General features: G+C 46.6%; 1 protein-coding gene across 1 annotated transcript in view; it reads right to left on the bottom strand.

The window, feature by feature from the left end:
- LOC142592563 (uronyl 2-sulfotransferase-like) overlaps positions 1-27947 on the bottom strand; it is a 157188-nt gene that overhangs the window by 107377 nt on the left and 21864 nt on the right. The window contains exon 2 of the mRNA XM_075704081.1: positions 14429-14586. Coding sequence (XP_075560196.1) covers positions 14429-14490 — 62 coding nt within the window. The 5' untranslated portion in view covers positions 14491-14586. The remainder of the gene's footprint in view (positions 1-14428; positions 14587-27947) is intronic.

Raw genomic sequence — 27947 nt, 5'->3', positions numbered from 1 at the left:
TTATCGGAACAAGCTAGCGACGGCTTACTGACACATGCTTCCCGAGAGTAGCAATCTCTTCAGCTTCTATTATCACTCTAGTATTATCGCTCAACCGGGTGCCGAAAATAGGACTGGCAAACTTACCTCAGATGGTTTTCTCGCCCTTCGTTACGAACAGCATCAGTGCTCCTCTCTGCTTCATTCTGCTGTCATTAGCAGCAAAAGTACAAGCTTACTAGAGTCATAAAGGAAGCTGGACAGATCAATACTTTGTTTACCGCAATACAACGGACGCAAGAAAGGCGACAAGACAAGGCACTACTCTCAACTTGTTTAGAGCAGTGCCTTGTCCTGTCGCCTTTATTGTGTTCATTGTATTGTGCTAAACAAAGTATTTATGGATGCGCATCAACATGCCCGCCAACACATTGGGCTGAAGCTGGACAGATTTTCGCTCTGGCGCAATCATGCGTCAGTAAGCCGTCGCTAGCTTAGTCCGATAAAGAATTGACGATTTGCAAAAAATGCTGTTGTGCAAGCGCCAACACGGCTGTCACAAGCGCCCTGTACATGGCTGGACACGAGGAGCAGACACGAACAACCAATGCAGGCCTAGCGCACCTTGAGATGCCGTCTTATGGCGGTTGTGATCACGCTATTTTCGTAAAATTACCGCCTTGTTCTATCGTGTATGACTACACAAACTGCTTCACTGCAAACTTTAAATTTAAAATTAAAGCGAAAGCCTTGGATGGCTCATTGGTCGAAAAAACCCGGTGACCTTTCGTCGTTATGTCACCAAAATTCAAGCGCATGCTCCAATAAGACATCAATATCTTTATCAATAAAACAAGTCAATTATCTCTGCTTGCGTTGGACCGACACTCTTGAAAATAATCAGTGGTGACACAAATGTTCCTGTGAGTGGTTTTCCCGGTTTTCTTCATATTTTCCCAGCAACGTACACGTCTCTTATGACGTTTTGAGGAGTATAAGTATAACTGCGAGAACTGCAAATAAATCTGGGGCGGAATTCAATAAGCGAATTTACGAACAAATTATGGCCTATGAAAAATATTACGAAAGAAAAGCGTATTCACAAAGCTAAAACCGAACGAAAGATTAGCGAGCTTGCGATGTCCGCTGCTACAACGACAAGCGCTGTAGTTGAAAAAAGTTCGTATACGTAAGCGTAGCGCAGGTGCGAACTTCAGTGTTTCCGCCAATAGTAAGTGTAAGTCGATTCACAAAACCTAAACAGCCGTCGCACATGAAGACTTAAAAGAAATGTATACGATAGGGGTGTGGCCGCCGTATAGAACATAATTATGTCTGTCTGCTCGAGTGGACGCGGGTAAGCGTTGGAACGCGCTGCTGCGGCTGATTGGCCAGAGGCCACAACTGGCAGCAGAGGATCGCGTGTGCTTATATCTTTGTGCCGCGATCTGACTTGTCATCTCAAAGTACACTGAGCTGTTTCCGTGCATAATTGTATTGGGCGTGCACTGCTGTGGATGCCAGTGACATCAATGCTATGCGGCGGCTTTCTGCCTAATCTCTAATGGACCGCATTTCTGTATGCTCGCACTAACTTGAATTTTCGTACTCGTCATGACACTCTGCTGGGTGCTAGCAAATAGAAGTGTAGGGTTCATCCCAGACAACCGTCACGTTTGTGACGATTGTGTTTTGAACACTTTTATACTTTTCTTTCTTTTCTTGTTTCTTTTTTTTTTGTAGATGGAGCTTTCGCTTGCTCGTACGGCTGCGGATGATTATATTTCCCAATGCTTCCAGGTTGTAATCCTCCATGCGTGATAAAACAATGAAAAAACGCCAGAACGTTCTTCATTAATAAAATTTCTTGCTGTTGCACAATTTGTTGCCGTTTTCCGTGCTGTTAGCCTGAGCCTTATATTAAATAGCTGATAGCTTCAATTAATCACAACATCGTAACGACGTAGTGTCTGTGCCCATGGTTTTGCGCATTCTGTGGGCTATGGGGTGAGCCACCGCACGCGTACGACGGATGGCAATCCTCTCTATGACATGCAGCGGGAAGTCAATGCGATGACACATATACGAAAAGAAAAGCCGAATAAATTCAAGTACCACCATTGATGCGAAAATCATGTAGAGTGCTTGAACAAGAGTGATGTGAAATTAAATACGCCTCATGAACGAAGCGAAGAATTGTCACGTGAGTCCACGTACACACATACACACACACGAATACCCACACGTACACGCACGCACGCACACAGATTCACAGTTACATAAACACACTGATGAGCATCACGGCCACACTTCGTTTTCTGGTAAAATAGCGTGCAGCGTAACGCCCATACAGACGCAACTAAGCTTTTATTTTGCATGCACAAAGCCACTAGGTGGCAGAATACCATGGGACGACCAGACAACACAGGAAAGCGGCAGGAGTGGCAGCCATCGTCGTCTTATGAATGCCTGAAGGTGGCTATTCTAAACCCCAGACTAACATCAGCCCTGGGCGAAATGACGTCACTCAGGTTTTTCAGTCGCTGCGTGCGATGTTTTTTCTATAGTTTCCTCCTCTCACTTAAAACACATAAGGGGACACTAAAGGCAAATAATAAGTCGACGTGAATTGTTTAAATACCATTCCAGAAACCTCGCAACGCTTGTTTCGGGCTAAAAAAGTACTTAGTTTACGAGAAAATTGGATCTGAAGGGTCCGAGCAACATTTTCGAAACTCAAGTTTCCCGCCACTCTACCGGGGAAGTGGTGACGTTACACACGCCATCACCGCATTTTGCCGCAGTCGGTTTGTAAAACGGCCCCCGACAGACAGCGGAACTGAGCCAAGACACGTATGCCTCAAGATTCGCCGTCCCAGCTGCTTTTTGGTCAAGTGGCGTAGACCGTTCGGGCATACCGGGACGTCACATGGAAGTTGGATTCTCTGCTACTTGCAGTTAATGCGAGTTTCGCGAGCAAGCAAAACTAGCGCAGGGCTACGCGATAACGAAGCGATAACGAAACATGTTCATTAAAGTGGCTGGCTACTGCTTTCGGTAAATTGTGTTTTGGGTCCGGCAGTGACCATTGAGTCTTGTATGAGTTTGTTGTCCAGTCTCACCTATGTATTGTTTGCTACAAGCGGCGCATTCTGGACAGTAGACTACGTTGCTCGATGTGCAGGTGAAAGGCGAAGTTACTTTGTGTGCGTAATTCGACGCTGTACTTTTTACTGTAGTAGTAGATTGAATATGTTGGCATGTAGAGCACCTCGGGCAACCACAGGGACAGATTCCTAACTACCTCTTTGTCTTTAGTTTGGCGTGCACAAGAACATTTTTAAAGTTGGTGTTGTCTGTGTAGGCTACTCTGGGAGGGTCGGGAAAAATCTTATTAAGTTTCTGGTTGCTGGTGAGAATTGGGTAGTATTTACTGAGGATGTTGTTCACGTTTGGGAGTGCATTTGAGAATTTAGTAGTAAGAAGAGGCGTTGTTGTTCTTGTGATCCTCGGGCGGGGCTTGAGGACCTCGGCTCGATCAAGTTTAGTTGCAGCGGTGTAGGCTGTTTGAAGGTCACTTTTCGGGTGGTTCCTGTTTGACAGGGTTTCTTTAAGGTGATCGAGTCTATCTGTGTAGTCTTGGTTTTAAGCGCAAATGCGACGTAGTCATGTTGCTTGGCCTTTAAAAATGCCTTATTTGCAATGTCTGGCATGGTGGCTGGTGTATTCCAAGTACTGTTGTTTGTCGAAAGGTTTCCTATACAGCGTTGTCTTAAGTTCCTCATTGTCAATGTATATTGTTGTGTCCAGAAAGTTTATGCGCTCAGTTGAGGATTCTGATGTGAATTTTATTGTTGGGTGAAAAGAATTTAGAAATGATGCGTATTTACCTAGACGGTCTTGACCATGTCCCCATATTGTGAGTGTGCCGTCTATGTATCATAGGTATGTGTGGGACTTCTCAGTGCAGCGCGAGAGGAAATATGTTTCTAGAATCCCCATAAATATATTCCCGTAGGTTGGTGCAAAAGGCGTACCCATGCTTGTACCATGTATCTGTAGGGAGTAACTCCCCTCAAATTAGAAGTAGTTATATCTTAGAACTAATTCAAGGAGAGACAAGTAGATTTCAGTAGAGTGTTGTGCATTGTGTTTAGACTGCCTTTGTTTTATCGAAGATGAACCATCAGGGATTGGAATGTTGGTGTACAGCACCGTGACGTCTAGTATTGCGAGAATTGTGTAGTGGAGTAGTGTGCCTTTAGTGTTAATGTCCTTAATAATTCTCAGCAGGTGGGGCGTATCTTGTACAAATGACGGAAGTGCTTTTGGCAAGTCACCAAGGGTTAAGGAATGTGGAGATGCTATCTGCCGGGGTATCGCCATTTCTGGACGCCGCCATAACGACACCTACGTTGAGCGACTGGGGCAATGCACCTTGAAAGACCATGCCGCTGCCTTTCAGTCACCCCTTACATTTACCGCCGACTCCTCGTTGCCATCTTAACTACTACAAAATTACTCAACGTATTGCTGCTGCACTTCTCAAGTCACTTTTTCAATTCATGTTTTTTTTTTGTCGTTTGTGTTACTCGCGCATTTACCCCCTGACCAGCTCTTCTAATGCCACATGAACATGCCGCCAACGAAACCACTGAATGCTTCCTAACCTCTCGCCTCCCCAACGCGCTCCCAGGCCCCCGTCTTTCTTAAAATTTCTTTTTCTCTTTCTTTTTGTTTCTCGTTTTTTCTCTTGGTGTCACCCTGTTTTTTTTCACTACTTTTCTTTCTGCTTATTTCGCCTCGCGCTGCCACTCTCCCGCTCTTGTCCCCTCGTCTTGGGAACGAAGCTCACAGACGTCGGACGACAGCGCATGTTACCTCTGAAATAGCTCCCTTTAAACCCAGCCACCAGCGACAACACCCGCACGTGATGTCACTGCACTAACCCTGTAAAACAAACATGCCGAGGATTATGAGGGCGTCTTTGAAGAAGATAGGTCCTCCTATCGAAACGTTGGCTAGCCTTTCTGAGGCACCTTATCCCTCTTTACAAACTTTATACCACTGAATACAATACAATGATATTTTTTTGCAACGAATGGTTGAGTACTGGTGACAGAACTTAACTGAGGAGTGCTTTCGTCATCGGGTAAGTGCTTGAAAGTCCCGGGGGTATCTCTAATCATGTGTTGCATTTACCTGTTTCTCGATTATTAGGGCCCTGTTCGCGATAATATTGTCGCCTTAAAGATTCCGAAGTACTAATCTATCACTTTAGCTTAACTTAATATTTACGTTTAGTGTCCCTTTAGTAGGTGTCTGAAAATTCAGCTCAAGAATTTTCTTCCAGCCTGCCACAGTGTTACTGTGCTCCGCGCCTGCTGCCCAATAGTCAGGTCAACATGACGTCATAATATATGAAATAGAATAGAATTTATTGACAGGAAAGACAGAGAGGTCGACTTCAGCTAGTGCGCTCAAGTCTGCTACTGTGCACTGGAGAAGGGGGAAGGGGAGTGAATGCGCTGGGCTGGGCGATGATAAAAAAGTGGTGAGTGCTTATATGACCTCATCAAAAAATCCGGTCACAGTGACCGGGTATCGCTAAATGAACAATGTGAAGCGTGAGCGGCGCTAAGCGGGGTCAGTAAAACATGTCGTACCAGCAAGGTCAACATTTACGTCGCTCTAATTACGCTGTCTTGTGTAATGTCCTGGCGGCGCACAGTTAGATCACTGCGCAGCGTTTTGGCGAAGCTACGACATTTGTGTGTATTCAGCAGTGTAAGTGCATATCGTATGGATTGTACTCAAGGACTGAACGAACTTCATATCAAGACCGTGATGCATGCAGCATTGTGCTGAGAACTAAATAATTATTTCATATATGTGTAACCATCATATTTACGTTCAGCCACAGATCTCGTATGCGTAACTTCTTATGCTTCGACTCTGCCTCAGTGACAGCTCCGGCTTCACACGTTTTAATTATCCGCAAAAAACGTGGAAATAACAGTCTGGCAAGGAGACTCAATCTCTCCGATTGTATTAAGTGAATGCTTAGAAGCATTCAAGCTATTGGACGGGGTAGCATTACCGGCCATATTCCACGGCGAATATGTCAACAACCTTGAGCTCGCCGATGACATTGTCCTGTTCAGCAACGGTCGGCATACATTGCAACAATTGATTCAGGACCCTAATAGACAAAGTATAATACTAGGTTGAAGAATAACGTGCCGAAGACAATAGTAACGTTGAATAACCTGGCAAGCGAACAAGAATTCATGATCAGCAGTCAGCATCTAGAGCATGTACAGGAGTAAGATTATCCAGATCAGTTACTCACGGGGAACCCTGATAATGAAACGGAAATCTGCACAATGAAAACGGGTCGGAGCACGTACGAGAATACCAAATCGTGACAGGGAGCTCACCGCTGTCGTTGAAGAGAAGAGTGTACAATCATTCCATTCTTCAAGTACTACGATACGGAGCAGAAACTTGGAGGTAAATAATGAAGTTCGAGAATAAGTTAGGGACCGCTCAAACAAGGATGGAACGGAAAATGTTATGTCTCGTGCTATGCGGGAGGAAGAGTGCGGTGTGGATCAGAGAGCAAACGGGGGTAGTGGTAGATGAAATTAAGAGGTAAAACATGAGCTTGGCAGGTCCCGTAATTCATAGGGCAGATAATCAGAGGTCCACTAGAAGTACAGTTTGTGCCAGGGGAAAGGAACCGCTATCTAGGACGGCGGAAAATTAGGTGAGGTAATGAAATCAGGAAATTTGCAGGCACCAACCTATAATTTATTACCGGTCTCCAAAATTGATATGTGTGCGCACCTTTGCCCATTTCGCCTCTGCGTCCGATGCCGCTTATCATGCCGGAGTTCCCATACGACCCCTCGATCTGCCAAGGCGCTAACGGCACTGGCCCAGTGCCACTGGGTGCGGTGATTTCGGTCTCAAATTCTTTACCTCAGTATATTGCAAAACGAAAACACGTAAACAGCAGTGCTCAAATATCTCATTAGACAGTGTCGTAATCACTGGACAAGTTTAGGGCTAATTTAATAGCTCTCGGTGCACTGGAGAGGGATCCTATGCGAAGGGAGCACACATTTCGTCGTGGGTTGGCGGTCGATGACATCGTTGACCAGCAACTTAGGCGGTATCGGCTGCCGAGGGAGCTGATGTTGAGTTTTATGTGCGAGGCATTAGAAGGGCACCTGCAACATGTGCAGCATGATAACATACCATGCCGGCCTCTTGCCTTGTAGCCATACGAACTATATATTATGAAGCTGGTTTCTAAATTCCGTAATTGATATCGAAATAAATACATTTAGTCGCTATGTAATACGGTGGTGGTGGTCGTGGCGAGGTATGCAGGCGCGGTTAGCCTGTCAGGCCTGGCCGCCAAATGCTTCCACTCAGGGTCTTTTTCTGTGCCATATGTGCCACCACACTGTCCATCATTCCTGTCTCTCGCAGAAATGCCAGAGGAATGCGTAACGATTCCACGGCATTTGTTTTTATGGTGGTGCGGTGAACGAGCGAGCGCACTTGTCAGTGCTGTAGCAGACGCCCGGAAAAGGGAAGCCGTCGAATGGGCAGTAATTTACTCCAATACTAAAGCCTCAACTACAAGTGCGTGATGTACGATCATGCTATAAATTAATCGCGCGTCTTTAATTTCTTGTCGTTTATACCAAACTTTGCTCCTCCTCACTCTGATGCGACGCCTTAAGTTCAATGCACTGCCATTTCGGTTGCACCGCGATCTCATCGTAAGAATTTTTTGGCTAAGAAATTGAGTACCAACAGCGCCGCTTAGCGCTGCACAGTCAATCCCGCCCTTATTGAAGGTTAGCGCTGTGTGTTAATCCCTTATAAAAATTTCTTCCAACATTTTTTAGACCGTCTTTAGACTATTGTTACTAGAACCTACGAAAAGTCATTTGAAGACCTATCAACAGTCTATATACATCCTAACAACGCTCTTGTAACACACTAGAAACAATTGGCCACCAACTCCCAATAGAAACGTGCTCATAGGATGTCTTGAAACTTGCTACCGATTTCAGGTGAACATTTGTCTTTATACACCCCTAGCAACATTCTTTCAAAAGAAAAAAAATGTTCATATATCTTCTGCCAACTACCTACCAACCACCCATTAACATCCTTCCAATTGAAGAATGTTTGTAAACGTTCTGCCAACTTCTTACCAATCCCCTATTACCAGGACTTCTTTATACACCACATTAACATTCTTCCGATTGAACAACGTTTGTAAGCGTTCTGCGAACTTCCTACCAATCCCCTTTTAACAGGTATTTGTTTATGCACTATACTAACATTTTTCCAAGAGGAGAACACTTGTAGACTTCGTCAACTTCGTACCAATCACCTGTTAACATTTGTCTTTATACACCTTAGTAATATCCCGTCAACACCGTACTTCAATTGAAGCGTGTTCATAGATGGACTGTAAACATTCTAGTAACCGTCAACCAACACAAGTTTTTAGGCAATGTAGTAACATTTAGCCATCATTTTACTTACATGTGCTTATGTACTTGCTCCTGATGTTTTACTAGCCCCTAGTTTCATTTGTCCTACATACGACCTAGTAGCATAGTGTAAGCATTTGTCAGTATGTGTGAACATGTTGGTAAAAGGCAATATGCAACCCAGAAGGTGCATGTACGTGGAAATTTGATGCAAGTTTGCAATAAAAGAAGTCTATTCACAGAATTATATTTACAGAGAATTTTGAGGAAAGTAATGGAGAAATTAATAAGAATATTATATAAAAAGTAACTAAGTTGATTACGGCATGGCAGCTGTAGTATAAACTCTAGCAAACATACATGATAATGTATTTTTTTTTTACATTCAGAGTTGATGTCTCTGAGAATGTTTGCAGAATGAACCCTGCACAGAAACAAGATGGTCAGTGTTAACATCACGTTCAGCTGAGCACATCACATATATTCGACAGCTTTTTAACAAGGTTCCCATGCAAGTTCACATGAACGCTAAAATTGTAGCCGCCATCCTTGTATACCTGTAGAGGACATGGCAAGGATGGGGCACATTTTTCAATGCATAACCTTGCCTGCGTTGTTTACGACGTGCTATTAAAATTAGCAATTGCTAATAACGGGTGTATGTCTGACTTTGCCTTTTTTTATTAAAATTAGGAAAGCGTGCAAGGTCGTTTCTGCAAAAGCCAGACTCAAACTATTGTTATAGCCCCCCCCCCAAATTTATGGCCTGAATAATTTCAATTTCCCAAATTTTTTCTTACCCATTTTCAGCATAAATAGTTTACTCACTCAAAATGTCAATTACATAGTTTATTAATGGTAAAGTTTATAGCACGCAAAATAGACAAGGACGCAGAGAAGCCGACACACGAGCCCTTACTTGCAACTGTTTATATATGGAAAGAGAACATAAAAGCGCCAGTTAGCTGCACCGAGCATGTGCAAAACGAGTCATCACTATTTCTATGAACAGATTACAAAGCTTGATGGAGGATTCAAGAATACAAATTCTTTGTCAGTGATATATAGAAACCAATAGCTGACTGATGCATTTTTAAGCATGCTTTATTATAAGGAATGTTTCTGTAATTTGATTTTTTCGTTCATTTATATTAGGAAACAAAATATCAGTGTCATAAAATACCCGTTCACAATGACATAGGTTGCAGTGCCTAGACACGTGCGAATGATTTTCTTTCACATTCGCACTTGTCTAACCACTGCGACATATGTAACTGTGACCGGTTCACTGCAACCTATGTCATTGTGAACCGTGAAACTATACGCTGAATATTTCACTACCTCTCCTCCTGTATAGCCTGAGTAGGAAAGAGCAAAGAATGAGTTCATGATCAGACAATATTTACCACGTGTTAAGTCATCTCGACCGCCTAGAAAACGAAGTGTTTGTACGCTCCGTCTTTGCAGCAACTTCAAGCGAACCGCATGCCGCATCGTAGTTCAAGTATGTAAGAAAATCATTCTTAAAAGATTTTACGTCATTACAGTTCGCGCTTGATAACCAGCCAAAATGCGACATAGGAAACTTAAATTAAGATGCGATCAAAATAATATGCTTATAAAATTTTGAGACAGACAAAACTTCAGCGCAGTGCTGTCTTAAGGAACAACTGCTCACTACTTGTCCAGTATGCAGTTCAAAACACGGACAGTGCCAATACTAAATCACTACCGCTTCATACGACATTGCATCACAACTAGAAGAGAAGTTGCAGAAACGTTCACATCAGGGAACGTAGGAAACAGCGTGGGCTTCGCAAGCACGGTGCTGGTTGGCATGTATCGATAAATCTGGCACACACAGCATAAGCATAAACAGCAGCACAAATAGCTAGATTGATGGGACCTCATACTTTAGTAGTAAAAACACGGCCTGCGCCGACACATGGGGTCGGCAACTGAACATGCTGGAGGGGAACATGTCAGAGCCGGACCTGCACAACCTTTTCAAAGAGGTTGGCTGCGCCCGCCATTAGGAAGATGGCTCGAAGCTTGTTGACGGTACGCGACTTGCCCGGTTTAGGAATGAAGATAAATTTGGCTTCCTTCCATTCTATTTGAAGGAAGCCGTCCTCTGTCCATACCGTGTCGTTATAAAATTTGGACAATCTCTTTAGCGTGTCGTCACTTACGGCGCTATAACGTAAACTGTTCCAAACTTGTCTATTCCAATTCTGCTGTCAGCCCTCCACGATTGGCCAAAAAACTTCCGGACCACCCCCACTTCGCCTGTCTGTAATGCGACGTCATGAAAATGGTGAAAACGCCGCATTTGACATAATATGTGCACACTTATCATGCTTTATTTTATCAAACAAAACAGACAGTTGTTTCTGATGCATTTTTTGCCATTAGCCCTCTGCTATTCAGCAAGCATTCTTGGACTGCGTTCTCTTCGCCTGTCTGTCACGAGACGTAATAAAACCGCCTGAACTCACCGCGTCACAGTGACGTGTACGTATAAAGGTGCATTATTATGCCGAACAATTTCTTTTTTTTTTCTGTATAGCCAGGTGGTGCCCCGTTCCAAAGAGAATAAACGATGGCTGCCCGCCAATCGCTCTGCCAGTTGCAAGTCGTAGCTTCCGGGGAACATAAATTTATTTGTGTGTAAGAAACATCTTGAGTGGAGGTGTAACGTTACCGAGCCCTTTCGGTGCACATACGGCGTTGCTCTGGCCACTCTTCTTCGCAGGGGATCCGTTTTAGCGGCATTTCTAACCTTCCGTTGCACGCTGCCGTGATTTTCGACCAGCCACCCACCACAAGCCAAGCAAGGGAAAGTGTACCAATCGCAGACGTCGTCACCACCCTCTTGATCCGGTTGTCTGTTTTCACTGTGCTGGCTTGGCCCCATCGACACCCGCTGCACTTGAGTGTGCTCCTCGCCTCGTGTGAGTCAATTAGATAAGAAAAATTGTTCAATTAGATTGCGATTCTTTGCATTCTTTACCTGGGGCCCTATAGCTTAAAACTATTCAAATATGTTTTTATTCTAATCTCATGACGTCAAATTTGGGTAACCGCCGACGCCAGCATCCGGCAGTGGCCCGTAGTGTTGCCTGAACAGCCCAATCAAGCGCTGTCCTAGTTTATAAGAGGTTACTTTGCTTTCAAAATGAATAACATTTCCTACATTGAGCTGTCTTTTGTTGGTAACTGGCTGCCAGAAGGCGAGGAGCACGCCCAAGTGGAGAGGGTTTCGATGGGGCCGAACCAGTGCTTCCTAGGTTTACACCTAGGTTCGTCCATGGCCTATCAATTTCGTTATTGGTGAACGTGAGGTCGGGGGATTTGTACTTCGACACACTGTTCCCGATTCGCACTTGGAGCTCCGGTTGGTTTAGCTGGAAAAGTCCGTAGCACTCTACGACATCTGCTAACAAGATGCCCTTAGCATCGCCTCTACTGTAGGCCCAGGTTGAGTGTTGTTTGTTAAAGTCTCCTAACAATATTAATCGGTCCCTACCTTAAGCGAGTCACAGCGCTGTGGCCACCACGTTTTCAAAATCCGCCTTTTTCTCTCTGAGAGAACCATACCATAGAAGTTGACAATAACTGCTTTAGGTCTGCCCCATTTTCTGCTGCCAAACCATGATTATCTGCTGCTGAGTAGGTTCGCCCGAAAACAATGTATGCTAATTGCGACGTCCTTCTTTGCAAATGTGGCTACTTGAGGGTAATCTGTGTGAGCATAAAGTTCGTATCCTTTGAGTTTTTGGTTGTGCTTCCCTATTTCTTGAATACAGATAGCGTCGGGAGGGATTGTCGCGGATTCTAGGTAGTTCGTAAAATTAGCCAATTTCTTGCGTAGCTTGCAGCAATTCCATTGCCAGAGGCCCTATAACGTAAAACTAATCGAATCTGGTTTTATTCCGATCTCCTGACGTCAAAGTTACTTAAGCACCAACGCAAGCATCGGGCGGTAACCCGCAGTGTTGTTTCAAAAGGCCAGTCAACCATGATCCTCGTTTATAGGAGGACAATTCTTGTTGCTTTTAAAGCGAATAGCATTGCCTACATTGAGCAGATTTCCTTATCGAATTAACTGACAAGAGGTGAGGAGCACGCTCAAGTGGAGGTGGTTTCGATGGAGCCGAGCCAGAACGAAAAGTAAATAACAGGGTAAGGAGGGTGGTGCCGGCGTCTGTGATTGAACCGCTTCCCCTCACTTAGCTTGCGGTGGCTAGTCGAAAATTGTGGTGGTGTACAGCGGAACGTTAACAGTGCTACTAGAACGGATCCTCAGTGAAGAAGAGTTGGCAACGTGATGTCGCATACGTGCCGAAAGGGCTCGGTAACGTTACAGTGCCACGGGAAAATGTGTATGACACACTAAGAAATTCATGCTCCGTGCCCCTTCCGAGCAGCTAGCGCCAGAGCAATCCGCGGGCACCCATCTTCTATTCCTTTAGGAACGGGACCGTCTTCGGATTTTTTTATAGCATTGGGCTTCATGGATGGAGGAGGAAAAAGGTACTTTATGCGGGTCGGAATAACCAAACGGAGGTTATATGATTGGCGGCTTAAATCAAAGCAAGAGTGAAATTTCACCCTCGACTAAGTAAAAAATACATTACTAGCAAAGGCCAGGTGGCGTGTTCCACCGCCCGATTTAAAGGGTTCAGCGTTATCCGTCCATCAATCGTCTAATGAAATCTTTGCGCCCCCCCCCCCCCACCATGCTATGCTCTATTACTAAAATTTCGTTCTTCTGATTTCTCTGACATGTAGACGTGACTGGGATTTATCTGAATCAGCATAGAAGTACAACCTGTTTTTCGATAATAAAACATTTTTCTGGAAGTTAGCGCCGGGTGTGTCCTGTGTGTATTCTTGTGCCCAGCCTTAGTTGGCGCGAGAAAAGATGAACAAGCTCTTTTATGCCTTGATGCACAGAAGTAACTTGAACGCCCATGTATTTCGTCCCACATTTTACGAAATGATATCTCTAAACTTGTGTCATCCCGGAAATTCGTTTCACGTAGATATCTCTTGCTAGCTCACCGTCTACAATTCGTAAATTGCAAGAAATGTCCTAAAGGAAATAATTACGAGGTTTATTGGAAATCTTGGTTAATTAGTTGAACATGTGTTTTAATTTCTTGAAATAGTTATGTCCGCCTCTTCGAAAAAAAACCAGCTCAAGGACAAAAATTGTGTTATTGGCCACACGCTATTTCTTAAAATTCCGTAAAGCTTGTAAATGATCACCCGTATTGATGTAAAGTATTGCACTGCCATGACGACGGCAGAAGTCTCTTTCTCCGTCGTAGAGTAGTTGAGCTGAGAATAGTTAAACCTGTATATGAATATACTTCTGAGACGATATCGCATACGATAGTGCGTCTCGTGGCCGATGGCATTACGCGCGCTGTGAAACACCGCACCCAACGAGGCATCCTCGTTTTTTAAGTACCACATATCGCAGTCCTGTTACGGTGCTGCTACATTTTTACCTGCTTTCTCGCTCGTCGGTTGTATCACGTGAGAGTTCCTACCGTGCCTCTCTTACGTCGTGCGCTTTGTGAACTGACGTCTAACGTGAAATCCCCGGACTGTAATGAGTCCTTGAAATCCTAAGCCCAATTACAGCGAACAGCACATATGAACTCCTATCTCATCGATATTTTGTTACTGCTACGTGATCTCACGAAGAAACGAGCACATTGTGTCAATCACGAAGCAAAATGCATAGCACTTAATTGAAACGCTTAAAAGGGGCTTCACTTGCACTAGGTTCAAATGCGTTGAGTTCGCCTCCTTTTTTACAGGTGATTGGCAGCGTCCACGATGTGGGAAACTTTCTAAACTGCCTACAAGCATCATTGTTCTGCGATCCAAGAAAAAGGGAAAGATCGGAGCACCTGTAGAGAAGAATTTTTCTCCTCAGTGTTTTTCCAGGACTCAAGTCTCCAGGCAGATCCATAGCTCTACTCTCGGCCAGCTTCCAGCCCGTCGAAGCGTCTCGCCATACTCGACCGATGCCGACGACTGCAGCCAGCCATCCTCATATTCAGTGCAACTGAAACAAGCAAAGAATCAACAGCCTCAATTACCCCATGCTCGCAGTCTCTTTCTTTCTTTTTTGAAACCTTTTGCCGTTCTATCATCGCGTCGGCACGATCGGCGAAAGCGCCGCGTAGACGAATGGTCTCCCGCTGACCAAGACGGTGAGAACGGCAGCAGCGCCCGCAGCGCCGAGCGAGTGTGCACCCTCGTGGCACCGTTCCGCAGTCGACCCCATGCGGGCGCGCTGTTGCCTTCCGAGGTCGTCCTGACTTGAACTGTTTGTGCACGCGCCGCTTGCCTCTGGCACATCGGGTTTTGCTTGTGCTTCAAGTTTCCGCACCATTTGATATTATCCGCCAATTTTATTCAGACATGCTCAAAACGTGCCCACGAGATGTTACAAAAGGGGGCAAACAGTGCATGCCTCCTCACAGAGGTCGACGTCCCGCGTAATTCGTTGTTCAGTCAGCGGCTAAGCAACGCATAAATATAAGAAACAATGCTATGAATACCGTAATATAATAAGCAGAATATCACTTCAAATAATTAGTAAACTAGGCGAAATATATATCACAGAAATACAATGACATGACATACAGATACTAATATAGGTGATCTGGGGCCCTATAACGTAACAGTATTCGAATCTCCTTTTATTCCAAACCCCTGATGTCAAATTCACATAACCATGCTCCGACGCAAGCACCGCGGGGTAACACAGCGTTGTTTGAAAAGCCCAATCAAGCGTGCTTCTCGTTTATCGGATGGCACTTTCTTTTGCTTCCGAAATAAATACGCTGTAAAAATTTCCGTAATTTTACCGTCAAACCTGCCGTAAAAAATACGTAGACTGTTCAGTTTCATGAAAAATGGCGGAATTCTAGGTAAATAAACGGACGTGACCTCTTTTTTTGAAATACGGAGAACCGTCCGTAATTTAATGTGGAGGGCAACTGAGATTGTTAAGAGCGAAAAATCAACACGCAACGAATATAAAGAAAAGACGCGGACCACGCTCACCAGCAGTTACATAATATCACCATAGGTAACGCTGCTTGAACATTATTCCTAGGCGAATCGTAAGTACGCACACACAAACGGAAGAGGTTTCAGCGGTGGCGCTGCTTACCACCCTTCATCGCTTCTGCACGACGGGTTGCATTTCTCCGCCTCAACAGTACAGAGTGGACAGGGACTGAAAATGGCGGTGTGCGGAGGTGGTGTACCTGTTGCATTTGGGATTTCACTGAGAGAATAAGAAGGAATCGACGATTGACTGCTACGCAAGTAACTGATTTAAGCGTCCTTTTTCATTCTTGGTGCACGTCACGCGTGCGAAATGCACCGCGATGGCCGTTGACAGGCTCAACTGTGTTGTGTGAGCATGCCCTGTCAATGCCCTGTAACTACATTCCCGCTTGGCCATGAGGATTGATAAAGCAGCGGCATTGCGAGTCTGTGATAAATGGTGCAGCGTTTTGTTGTGCTGATTTCATATAGAGTACATTGAGACGCGTAGGCAACATCAGCGACGATGTCGTCTGTAGCAGTTCGTTATCGGCTGTATGCGGCAGCTGGTTTACTGGCGTTGGCATTCCAGTTTGGCAATGTGTTGTGCTGTGTTATTGGCATTGCAAAATAAAGGGAAGTTACTGTTCCCCTTAGCAATCTATCACGACGCGGTGTAACACAATGTTAGCCGTATTCGGCGGGAAATAGATGACAGGAAATAGATGAAGTGCCAACAGAGACAGCACAGTCAGAAAGAACAAAGACAGAACAAGGTGCTACTTAAGTCGAGGTTTTGACGGAAGCCCGTCTGGTCGGGAGGCATCATGAAGAAGGGTAAAAAGAAGGACACCGACCACTGAATGAATACAAGAAAAGACGTTTCGGCTCCCCTGACGGGAGCCTTGTTCACAATGAAATCAAGTACGTGCGATACAATGTTTATATGGCTTTAAAATACGATGTAAGCAGCGCGTGTAGATGGGGGGGAGGGTTCCGTCATTCCGGTTGAGGGTGCTATCTGTGATTTGGATTAGGATTGATTCCAAGTGGTGTCTTGATGTCAAATTTCTCTCTTTTTCTAATATCTTTGCGTTATCCCAATCAATCCTGTGGCCCAAGTCATCTGCATGCTCTGCCAAGGCGTTTGAGGCGACTTTTTTCTTTTTGACATCTCTTCAACCGCTGTTCGAAATTTCCTGTCTCGCCGATATATACGCAGTCGCAGTCTTCACATGGAATCCCGTAGACGATGCCAGGAAACTTAGTCTTTGGAAGCTTGTCTTTCACGTTTACCAGCCGGTGGCGTAATTTTTGGGACGGTACGTGAGCTACCTGAACGTCATAGCCGCGTAGAACGCGGGCTAAGCCCTCGCTCACACCGGGCACATACGGTATGGGGGCGCGTTTTCTTGGGAGCACACAGTCAGGCCTTGGGGGCTGAGACAGATGGCGTTCTACCGAGTTCACAAACGACCTCGGGTAGCCACATGCGGAGAGATTACGGTGAACCTCTTGTAGGTCGGCAGCCCGGCTTTGTGGCGTTGTGCAGATACGCTTGGTTCTGCCGACAAGAGAGGCTACTACCGATCTCTTCTGGTTCATCGGGTGTACTGAATTAAAATGCAGATACCTGCCTGTGTGTGTGCTCTTTCTGTACACGGTAAATTCCAGACTGCGCCTGTCACGTTTTACGAGGACGTCCAGAAAAGGAAGCTCGCCATCTTTTTCTTCCTCGACTGTGAATTGGATAGACGTTTCAATACTATTTAAATGTGACAAAAATGAAGGAATTTCTTCTCGCTGAATTATGCAGAACACATCGTCTACGTAACGTAGGAAGACTCTGGGCGGCGAGTTGAAAGAGGCGAGTGCTCGACGCTCAAGCCATTCCATAGTTAAATTTGCAGTAGTAACCGAAATGGATGCGCCCATCGGTGTCCCGTGCACTTGCCTGTAGAAGGTGCCTTCAAAAGTGAAGTAGGTGTTCTCCAGGCAGAACAGGAGGAGCCTCTTCAAGTCAGGAACGTCGAAGGGCGTCCTTTCTGGTAGGGTAGGGTCATCGTCCAGAGCGGCGGTGCAAGTTTCCGCGGCGAGTCGAATAGGAACGCTTGTAAAAAGCGACACGACGTCGAACGAGACAAGCGCTTCCTGATCGTCGGGAGTAAAATCACGAATCTTGTTTATGAAGTCTTCAGAATGTTGAACGTGCGTGCTGCCTCTACCAACGAGAGGGGAAAGAACCTTATGAAGGTATTTGGACAGTTTATGAAGCGGAGAGCGAGTAAAATCAACAATTGGTCGCATCGGGACGTTAGGTTTATGTATTTTTGGCAAACCGTAGAGCGCCGGCGCCGAACCGTTTGTGCACAGAAGGGAGAAGTATAATCCTTTGTGCCTTGGATCTAAAAAAGCAGCATATCAACGATGTCAAAAAGAAAAAAAGTCGCCTCAAACGCCTTGGCAGAGCATGCAGATGACTTGGGCCACAGGATTGATTGGGATAACGCAAAGATATTAGAAAAAGAGAGAAATTTGACATCAAGACACCACTTGGAATCAATCCTAATCCAAATCACAGATAGCACCCTCAACCGGAATGACGGAACCCTCCCCCCCATCTACACGCGCTGCTTACATCGTATTTTAAAGCCATATAAACATTGTATCGCACGTACTTGATTTCATTGTGAACAAGGCTCCCGTCAGGGGAGCCGAAACGTCTTTTCTTGTATTCATTCAGTGGTCGGTGTCCTTCTTTTTACCCTTCTTCAAGGTGCTACTTGCAACTGTTTATTGAGGTCAAAAGCGTCAAATATATAGCCATGGGGAGAGAGGGAAAAAAAGAACCACTGATTATGTGAATGCGCATGTGCGAAAATGTAGAAGATGTATATGAAGGGAATCATAAGATTAACCAAAATCTAAAACTTATCTGAAAACATGCGTTCATTTCTGTAAATAGTCGGAGACGGGGTGTCGACACAGGCGTCCCCTCTTTTCTTAGTCTGGTTGGCCTCCAACAGTTCACGTGCCACAGTGTCTTTGCTTTTAAACATGATTGTTGTATCATAAAGCCTTGCTTCACATACTTGCTTATTCTTGCTTGCACATACTTGCTTATTCGCATTCGTTTTACCAGAAGTCACAGACTCTGCGGACTCTCAGAGCTGTCAGCAGATATTTGTTCAACATATGCAAGTAGCTAGCAGACGGCGGCTGTCTTAAAAAGGTGCACGTGAGCTTGACACTATGTTTTAAAAGAGGCTGTGTGTTTATGTGTACTTTGCGCGTACCAGACAGCAAATATCATGGACTCAGCTATCGCTTCCGTTAAATCGTTGCTTCATGTGCCATAATGCGAGGTTTTCATGAGTGGTCTAATTGCTGCAACCTTAGTCCTTGTGTTATTTAAGACAAAGCACAGTGATCAGGCGCAAATGCTTGCTTTTATTGATGTGTTTCGTGAAATCTGTCATGCTCATTGCTATATGCATAGTAAACAGGTAGATTTCGCTTTTCAGATGAGTGAAACTGGTGGACGAGGAAACGTATTATATTGCATGTAGATATTTAATGCTGGTAGCTGGCGTGGCATACAGGGTGTCTCACGTGACTTGAGCCAAACATTGAATACATGCAAATGCCACATAGCTGGACAGAACCAAGGTAATCTTGTTTGCCCTCACTTGGAGATACTCATTTTTTTCATTTTGCCAGATTAAATCATTAGTATTCAGTAATTAATCCACTTCTCAAATACTATGAATAATACCTGCTACATAAAAGTGTTTTGCCAGCGTGAAAGAAGCCTCCAAATACACACTAAATTGTTGCGTGACTGTCCATTCGCAGTACTTTGCGTGTATTCGCGAGCTTCTTTCTCGAAAAAACGCTTCTACGCAGCATATCTCGAACAACAGGAAGCTGTATGGGGAGCTTTTCACGTTGCTCTGCAATTCTCTCGTGGCCACTTCTAATCTAATTATAATATTTGAAAAGTTGAATAATTAACGAAGATGAAATATATATTTTGGCGCAATGAAAAAAATATCTGAGTATCTCCAAGTGACGGCAAACAACATTACCTTGTTTCTATTGAGCTACGTCACATTTGCATATTTTGATTGTTTTGCTCAAGTTACGTGGAACAACCTGTTCAATCGGAGCTTCACCGATTGCTGTTAACAGGTGTGCTGATGCCTTCTGTTACCCAAATTCGAGATTTTGCTTTTGGATGTGCAGGATTAGTAGGCAGTGTAGACGCGCTCTGTCCTAGACACACGTCAGGCCTTTAGTAGACGGTTTCACGAGCTTTGAAGACATCGGCCTGTGCTTTGTGGGTGAACAGTGATGTGGCACAACCGTGTTTTTGCTTATTTTCGTGTGGCAATGACGCTTAAATTTTGCAGGAAATGAATGAGCTGGCGTAAATACAGCGGTTAAGTGACACGAATAGCGAGAGAACGATGTAAACTGAGCTTTTTAACATGTTCAATGTGCTCAGGCTGCGATTCCATTATGCAAGCTTTATGGTTGTGTCGGCGACATGGCATCTGAGACTGCAACATTTTGAAGACCATGCTACTAAATTTGCTGGGTAGGGCGCTATCTAAAAGAAGCTAAAAGCAAGAGGTCACGGGATTGAATCCCGTCCACGGTGGCCGCATTTCAATGGGGGCAAAATATGAAAACACCCATGTACTTAGATCTAGGTGCACGGTAACGAACCCCAGGGGGTCGAAATTTCCCAAGTCCTCCACTACGGCTTGCCTCGTAATCAGAAAGTGGATTTGGCACGTAAAACCCCATAATTTATGTAGCTAATAGCAGACAACAGCAGCTAGGAGAGCGACTTCCAATCACGGTGCTTTCAAACAAAATCTCGGACAGTCCCAGGCAGCTGGATCACATGACTGTGATGCGCCCTTCTGTCAATGCTAGCCAGACCGGAAGCCAGAGGCGGTTTGCGGACAGTCTGCATAATCGAAGAGGCGCAGTGCTCTCACATACATTATGTCCACTGCGGGACGAAGGCCTTTCCTGGTAATATGTAAATATATCTGGCTTGCGCCAACTGACTCCATCCTATGCTTGCATATTTACAAATTTCGTCATGGTGCCTAGTTTATTACCGTCCTCAACAGCGCCTTTTTTATTTATTATGCACATCATTTTTTGTCGTTCCGTTGCTTGTGGAGCAAGCCTTCATTCTCATGCTCTATTTTTATAATGCCAGGTTTCAGTCCTTTAGGTTAGCTCTAGCGCAATGCAATGATGGTAGTTTTAAGACTAATGGTAAGCTATGGATGGTGACTCAGTAATGTGTGACTTAAGTCTTCTAAACAACTTATAGTCTTTAAATTTTCTTCTACTGATCCAGCAATCCTGTGACTAATTGCCTTAAGTAACATATTGACACGTGTACTTATTTTTATCGGGCGACCACGTTTCGCCGCTTAACAAATGTAATCGCACAGCGAGGGACACGCCTGCATGTATCCGACATTTCTTGAAAGTTATCGATGCTTCTACCCGGCTGTCTGTTGTCGCCGAACCTTGTGTTATCTGATTCCATCGCGTAACGCGAATGGTGTAGCACATTGTGGAAGGCACGCGGGTCCGAACGATTAGTCTGGAACATTCGACGACTGCTCTATAAAAGCCGACGCGCTTGACCCGCTGAGCAGATTTTCGACGATCGCCGACTGTGTTCGCCGCTTTCGTTGTGCTATAAGTGTAGCTTGTTTTGTGGGTACAGGTTCGCCCAATAAAAATCTAGTTTTGCCTTTCACAGTATTGTTACTGTGTTCTAAACGTCACCACCACGTGACATCTGGTGGAGGTGCTTTACGTCCATGTACCGCACGCCCCCGACAAGCCGTAATCCAAGCCCAGACCGCAAAGACAACACCAGCGCCGTCCCGGAACATCGAGCAAGCCGCCGTCTTCAACAGCTGCCCCCAGAGCACGGACATCTACCCCAGAAGACCAAGAAGATTGTGGCCAACGAAACCCCAATGGCAGCCCCAGCGTCCCCCATCGTGCTGCAGCAGCCCAGGGAGCCTCCAACGTTCCGCGGTTCAACATTCGAAGACCCGGAATCATGGCTGGAAACCTACGAACGGATCGCGACATTCAACAACTGGGACCCCGACGACAAGCTGCGGCATGTCTACTTCGCCTTAGAAGACGCCGCCAGAACTTTGTTTGAGAACAGGGAGTCGACCTTGACAACGTAGGACCTGTTCCGTAGCGCCTTCCTGCGCACCTTTACAAGTGTCGTGCGCAAGGAAAGGGCCGAAGCTATGCTGGACGCCAGAGTGCAGCTACCAAATGAGAACGTTGCCATCTTTACGGAAGAAATGAGCCGTCTGTTCCGCCACGCCGACCCGGATATGGCCGAGGAAAAGAAAGTACGCCTACTCATGCGTGGTGTGAAGGAAGAACTTTTCGGCACAATGGTACGAAGCCAACCGACGACCGTAGCAGAGTTCCTTCGCGAGGCCACCGGCATTGAGAAGACACTGGAAATGCGGAACCGGCAATTCAACCGCCGCACGAATTCAACAAGCTACGCCGGAGTTCAGTCACTGGCCACCGACGACCTGCGCGAGACTATCCGAGCGGTCGTGCGGGAGGAGCTACAGAAGCTGTTCCCGTCATCACAGCCTCAAGTGGCTTCGATTGCCGACGTCGTACGTGAAGAGCTCCAACAACAACTTGGAGTAGCCCCTGAATCGCCGCAGCCTCAGCCGCAAGCGATGACATACGCCGCCGTCGCCCGCCGTCAAGGTCCCCCTCCGCGACAACGCCAGGGCCCTGTAACGCCGCAACTCCGTCGTCCACCGCTGCCGCCGCCAGCACGCCCACCCGTCGCCCAGCGCACTTACGCGTGGAAGACTGACGTTTGGCGCACCCCCGACCACCGCCCGCTTTGCTATCACTGCGGAGAAGCCGGGCACATCTACCGCCGATGCCCATACCGGGAGATGGGACTCCGAGGGTTCGCCGTTAACGCGCCGCGACCACAGATTGGCGAACGACCTCGCGATATCGCCGACTACCTCGCCGCGACACAGTGGAACCCTCGACGACCGTCCCGTTCGCCGTCACCAGGCCGCTACCTGTCGCCGCAGCGCCGTCCATACACTGGCCCAGCCCGGGGCCGCTCTGCGAGCCCATACCCGGAAAACTAAAAGCAGCAACCGATGGAGGTGCGGTTGCTGTTCGTGGAACTGACGAAGATCCTCCGCCGCCGACGAAGACGACGAAGAGACCATCTCGACGACATAACGACACGCCGCCGCCCCGACGAAGTCTGGAAGCCAAAACTACACCGACGAAAGACGACTTGACGACGCGACGTTCCAACTTCAGTTAAACACGACGCAGCCGTGATCCAACGCCAAGACCTAACTGCAATGCCAGACAAAGAACAACCGACCTCGACGTGCTTCTCGACGGCCACGCAGTCACTGCCTTAGTCGACACAGGGGCCGATTACTCCGTAATGAGTGGACACATCGCCGCCCAGTTGAAGAAAGTTAAGACCGCATGGGAAGGTCCTCAGATTCGCACCGCTGGAGGACACCTCATCACGCCGACTGGGATCTGCACGGCAAGAATAACTATTCATGACCAGACTTACCCTGCCACCTTCGTTATCCTCCAACAGTGTTCACGAGACGTCATTCTCGGTATGGACTTCCTGGACCAACACGGCGCAATCATCAACCTGAAGTCGAAGTCAGTAACGCTGTCGGAAGATAAAGCAATGCCGCCAGAGAGCCCTCGTAGTCACCACGCCTTGAGTGTGCTCGAAGATCAAGTGAGCATCCCGCCTCGCTGCAGCATTGTTATTTCGGTCAGCACCGAAACACCCGCTGACGTAGAAGGCGTCATCGAAGGCGACCAACGTCTACTGCTAGACCGTGAAATTTGCGTCGCAAGAGGGATCGCTCGACTGCATGGAGGGAAAACTGAAGTGTTGCTGACAAACTTCAGCCAGGAGTTCAAGCACATCAACAAGGGAACGACGATCGCGTACATCGAGGGAATTCTGGAAACAAGTAATGCGTTTGTCCTCTCGGATTCCGCCGCATCTACCCCGACGACCATGGTTCCCGAACCAGACTACGACATTAATCGAAATCTCCCTATGATTAAGCAGCAGCAGCTCAGAAGTCTGCTCTGACGATAAAAAGGCTGCTTTTCGACGTCATCGAGGATTCGACAAACACCAGTCGCCAAGCATCGCATAATCAACGAGGAATGCGCTCGACCACTCCGTCAGAGCCCTTACCGAGTTTCGGCGCGAGAACGTGAAGCTATAAGAGAACAAGTCGACGAAATGCTGCGCGACATCATCCAGCCGTCGAAAAGCCCGTGGGCATCCCCTGTTGTTCTGGTAAAGAAAAAGGACTGAACCCTACGTTTCTGCGTCGATTATCGTCGTCTGAACAAGATCACGAAGAAGGACGTATACCCCCTCCCACGGATAGACGACGCATTGGATCAGCTCTGCAACGCTAAATACTTCTCGTCCATGGACCTCAAGTCTGGCTATTGGCAAATAGAAATCGACGAAAGAGATCGCGAAAAGACCGCCTTCATCACCCCAGACGGCCTCTACGAGTTCAAGGTTATGCCATTCGGACTGTGCTCGGCGCCTGCAACGTTCCAGCGCGTGATGGACACGGTTTTAGGAGGATTGAACTGGCAGACCTGTCTCGTATACTTGGATGACGTCGTCGTCTTGGCTGGAAATTTCGACGTTCACCTTAGGCGGCTGGCAACAGTACTAGAGGCCATCAGGTCATCAGGACTTACTCTGAAGCCGGAAAAGTGCCGCTTCGCTTACGAGGAGCTTCTATTTTTAGGCCATGTCATCAGCAAATCTGGAGTCCGCCCCGACCCGCAGAAGACAGCTGCCAAAGCAAAGTTCCCACAGCCCATCGACAAGAAGGCAGTGCGTAGATTTCTTGGCATGTGTGCCTACTACAGGCGATTTGTCAAGAACTTTTCACGCATCGCTGAGCCGCTGACGCAGCTAACTAAATGTGACGTCGAGTTCAAGTGAGAAACGCCGCAGGCCGACGCATTTCAAGAACTCAAACGACGCATGCAGTCGCCGCCCGTACTTGCGCACTTCGACGAGCACGCCGATACCGAAATCCACACTGACGCCAGTAGCCTAGGCCTCGGCGCCGTCTTGGTCCAGAGAAAAGATGGACATGAACACGTGATAGCTTACGCTAGCCGGTCGTTGTCAAAAGCGGAAGGCAATTATTCTACAACCGAAAAGGAATGCCTCGCCATCGTTTGGGCTACAGCGAAATTTCGCCCTTACCTATATGGCAGGCCATTCAAAGTCGTCAGCGACCATCACGCCTTGTGTTGGCTAGCGAATTTAAAGGATCCCTCAGGACGGCTGGCACGGTGGAGCCTCAGACTACAGGAATACGACATCACTGTAACATACAAGTCCGGACGAAAACACTCAGACGCCGATTGCCTATCACGCGCCCCCATTGACCCACCGCCGCAAGATGACGAGGATGACGACGCCTTCCTTGGAATAATAAGCGCGGAAGACTTCGCCGAACAACAACGAGCGGACCCGGAACTTAAAGGCCTCGTCGATTATTTGGAAGGGCACACCGACGTTGTCCCCAGGGCAGTTAAGCGCGGATTATCTTCCTTCACGCTTCAAGACAGTCTACTCGTGCAGAAGAACTTCTCACCAGTCCGCGCCAATTACCTTCTTGTTGTCCCGTCAGGACTTCGTCCAGAAGTATTGCACGCCCTGCATGACGATCCGACCGCTGGACACCTCGGATTTTCCCGGACACTATCGAGGATACAAGAAAAGTATTATTGGCCGCGCCTGACCGCCGACGTCACCCGTTATGTCAGAACATGCCGAGACTGTCAGCGACGCAAGACACCGCCGACAAGGCCAGCCGGATTACTACAGCCAAGCGAGCCTCCTTGCCGACCATTCCAGCTGATCGGGATGGACTTGCTGGGACCCTTTCCGACGTCAATAACCGGTAATAAGTGGATCGTCGTGGCGACGGACTACCTCACCCGCTTCGCTGGAACAAAAGCACTGCCGAAAGGTAGCGCAGCCGAAGTGGCGAAATTCTTTGTCGAAAACATCCTGTTGCGACATTGCGCCCCAGAAGTCCTAATCACCAACCGAGGAACGGCCTTTACAGCGGAGCTCACCCAAGCCATTCTGAAATACAGTCAGACAAGGCACAGGAGGACAACGGCTTACCACCCGCAGACGAACGGTCTTACGGAGCGGCTGAATAAGACCCTCGCCGACATGCTAGCGATGTACGTCGACGTCGAACACAAGACCTGGGATGCCGTCCTGCCGTACGTAACATTCGCTTATAACACGGCGGTACAAGAAACAACACAGATCACGCCGTTCAAGCTGGTCTACGGCGGGAACCCGATGACGACGCTCGACGCCATGCTGCCTCACGTCACTGACGAGGAGAACCTTGACGTCCGTACCTACCTCCAGTGCGCCGAAGAAGCCCGACAGCTCGCCCGCCTGCGAATTAAGAACCAGCAGAGGACCGACAGCCGACACTACAACCTCCGACGACGCTTCGTGGAGTACCAGCCCGGTGACCGTGTTTGGGTTTGGACCCCCATACGCCGACGAGGACTGAGCGAGAAGCTTTTGCGTCGCTATTTCGGACCGTACAAGATCATCCGACGTATTGGCGCACTGGACTATGAGGTCGTGCCAGACGGTATTTCGCTATCACAGCGGCGCCGCTCACGACCTGAAATAGTCCACGTTGTGCGACTCAAGCCCTACTACCAGCGTTAATGAACTTTGTGGCTTCGCGTAACTGACCTTTGGACTTTATTTCTTTTTGTTGTTACGTTTAAGAAGTGTCTTTTTGTGTTTCGCTCTCTTATATTTGTAGCATCGGGACGATGCTTTTTAAGAGGGGGGTATTGACACGTGTACTTATCTTTATCGGGCGACCACGTTTCGCCGCTTAACAAATGTAATCGCACAGCGAGGGACGCGCCTGCATGTATCCGACGTTTCTGGAAAGTTATCGATGCTTCTACCCGGCTGTCTGTTGTCGCCGAACCTTGTGCTATCTGATTCCATCGCGTAACGCGAATGGTGTAGAACATTGTGGAAGGCACGCGGGTCCGAATGATTAGTCTGGAACATTCGACGACTGCTCTATAAAAGCCGACGTGCTTGACCCGCTGAGCAGATTTTCGACGATCGCCGACTGTGTTCGCCGCTTTCGTTGTGCTATAAGTGTAGCTTGTTTTGTGGGCACAGGCTCGCCCAATAAAAATCTAGTTTTGCCTTTCACAGTATTGTTACTGTGTTCTTAACGTCACCACCACGTGACAATATTCCATTGCCTTCTTGCCCTAGAAAATATAACTGGTGCCTTCTTGCAATCATTTCAAGTGGCAACATGTGTACTGCATACAGTAGGACATGTTCAGATAAATTCAACTGGACAAACCTGGCGATCACATTTAATTTTGATTTAGAAATTTATGTTGCTGCCCGAGCCTGGCGACAATGAAATAAACCTTACTTTCCTAAGACAAAAAGAGGTGTCTGTGCAAAAAAACAATATAGAATGACCTGTTTAGTTAGAAGCATTTTTCCTGGATTTTACCGAATCTGCATTTTGGATAGATCCGAAGAAAATAGTGTTGTCGCTGCGGCTTTAAAAATATTTTGTACCAGACTGCTGGCCAATAGCATTAATTCCAACTAATTACCACAGAGTATCCCCACTACGGTATAAAGAAGAAAAATTTTGGAACGAAACATTGCACAAATTGACCAATTTTTTTTTCCTTGCATTTATGAACAGCACGGAATTTGGCCATCCTGTTGCAATGAGTCGTATAAATTTGAGCAAATATCTCGGTCCTTATAGGCTTTCAAAATCTACGGGAAATGCTCATGTTTAGGCATGTTAATAAATTACTCTACTTTACAATTTTTTAGAAGAGGCTTGATTCATTTCAGAAATTTCCCGAATTAAGCGCATTCATATGAAGCAACGTAATCTGGAAAATTATGTTGCATTATTTGTTTGGTTATGGGATTGCAAGTGAAGAAACGGACAGAATAAACCGTATTGCCTGCCGGAGCCATGTATGGGGTCCAGGCATAGTTGCAGGCTTCTTTACATAAAGGGGCAAATTTTTCGGTGAACACGGTGCATTAATACAACTTTTTAAGAAGATGGGAAGGGTATGTTGATGCATTCACGACCGTAACTTTCAATTTTCACTGCTTGAGTAAAAAGAATATTGCACATTGATACTTGTTCCGTGACACAACAA

Source organism: Dermacentor variabilis, chromosome 9 (assembly GCF_050947875.1).
Source record: "Dermacentor variabilis isolate Ectoservices chromosome 9, ASM5094787v1, whole genome shotgun sequence".
Classification (NCBI taxonomy): Eukaryota; Metazoa; Arthropoda; class Arachnida; order Ixodida; family Ixodidae; genus Dermacentor; species Dermacentor variabilis.
This window is presented reverse-complemented; position numbering and strand designations above follow the sequence as displayed.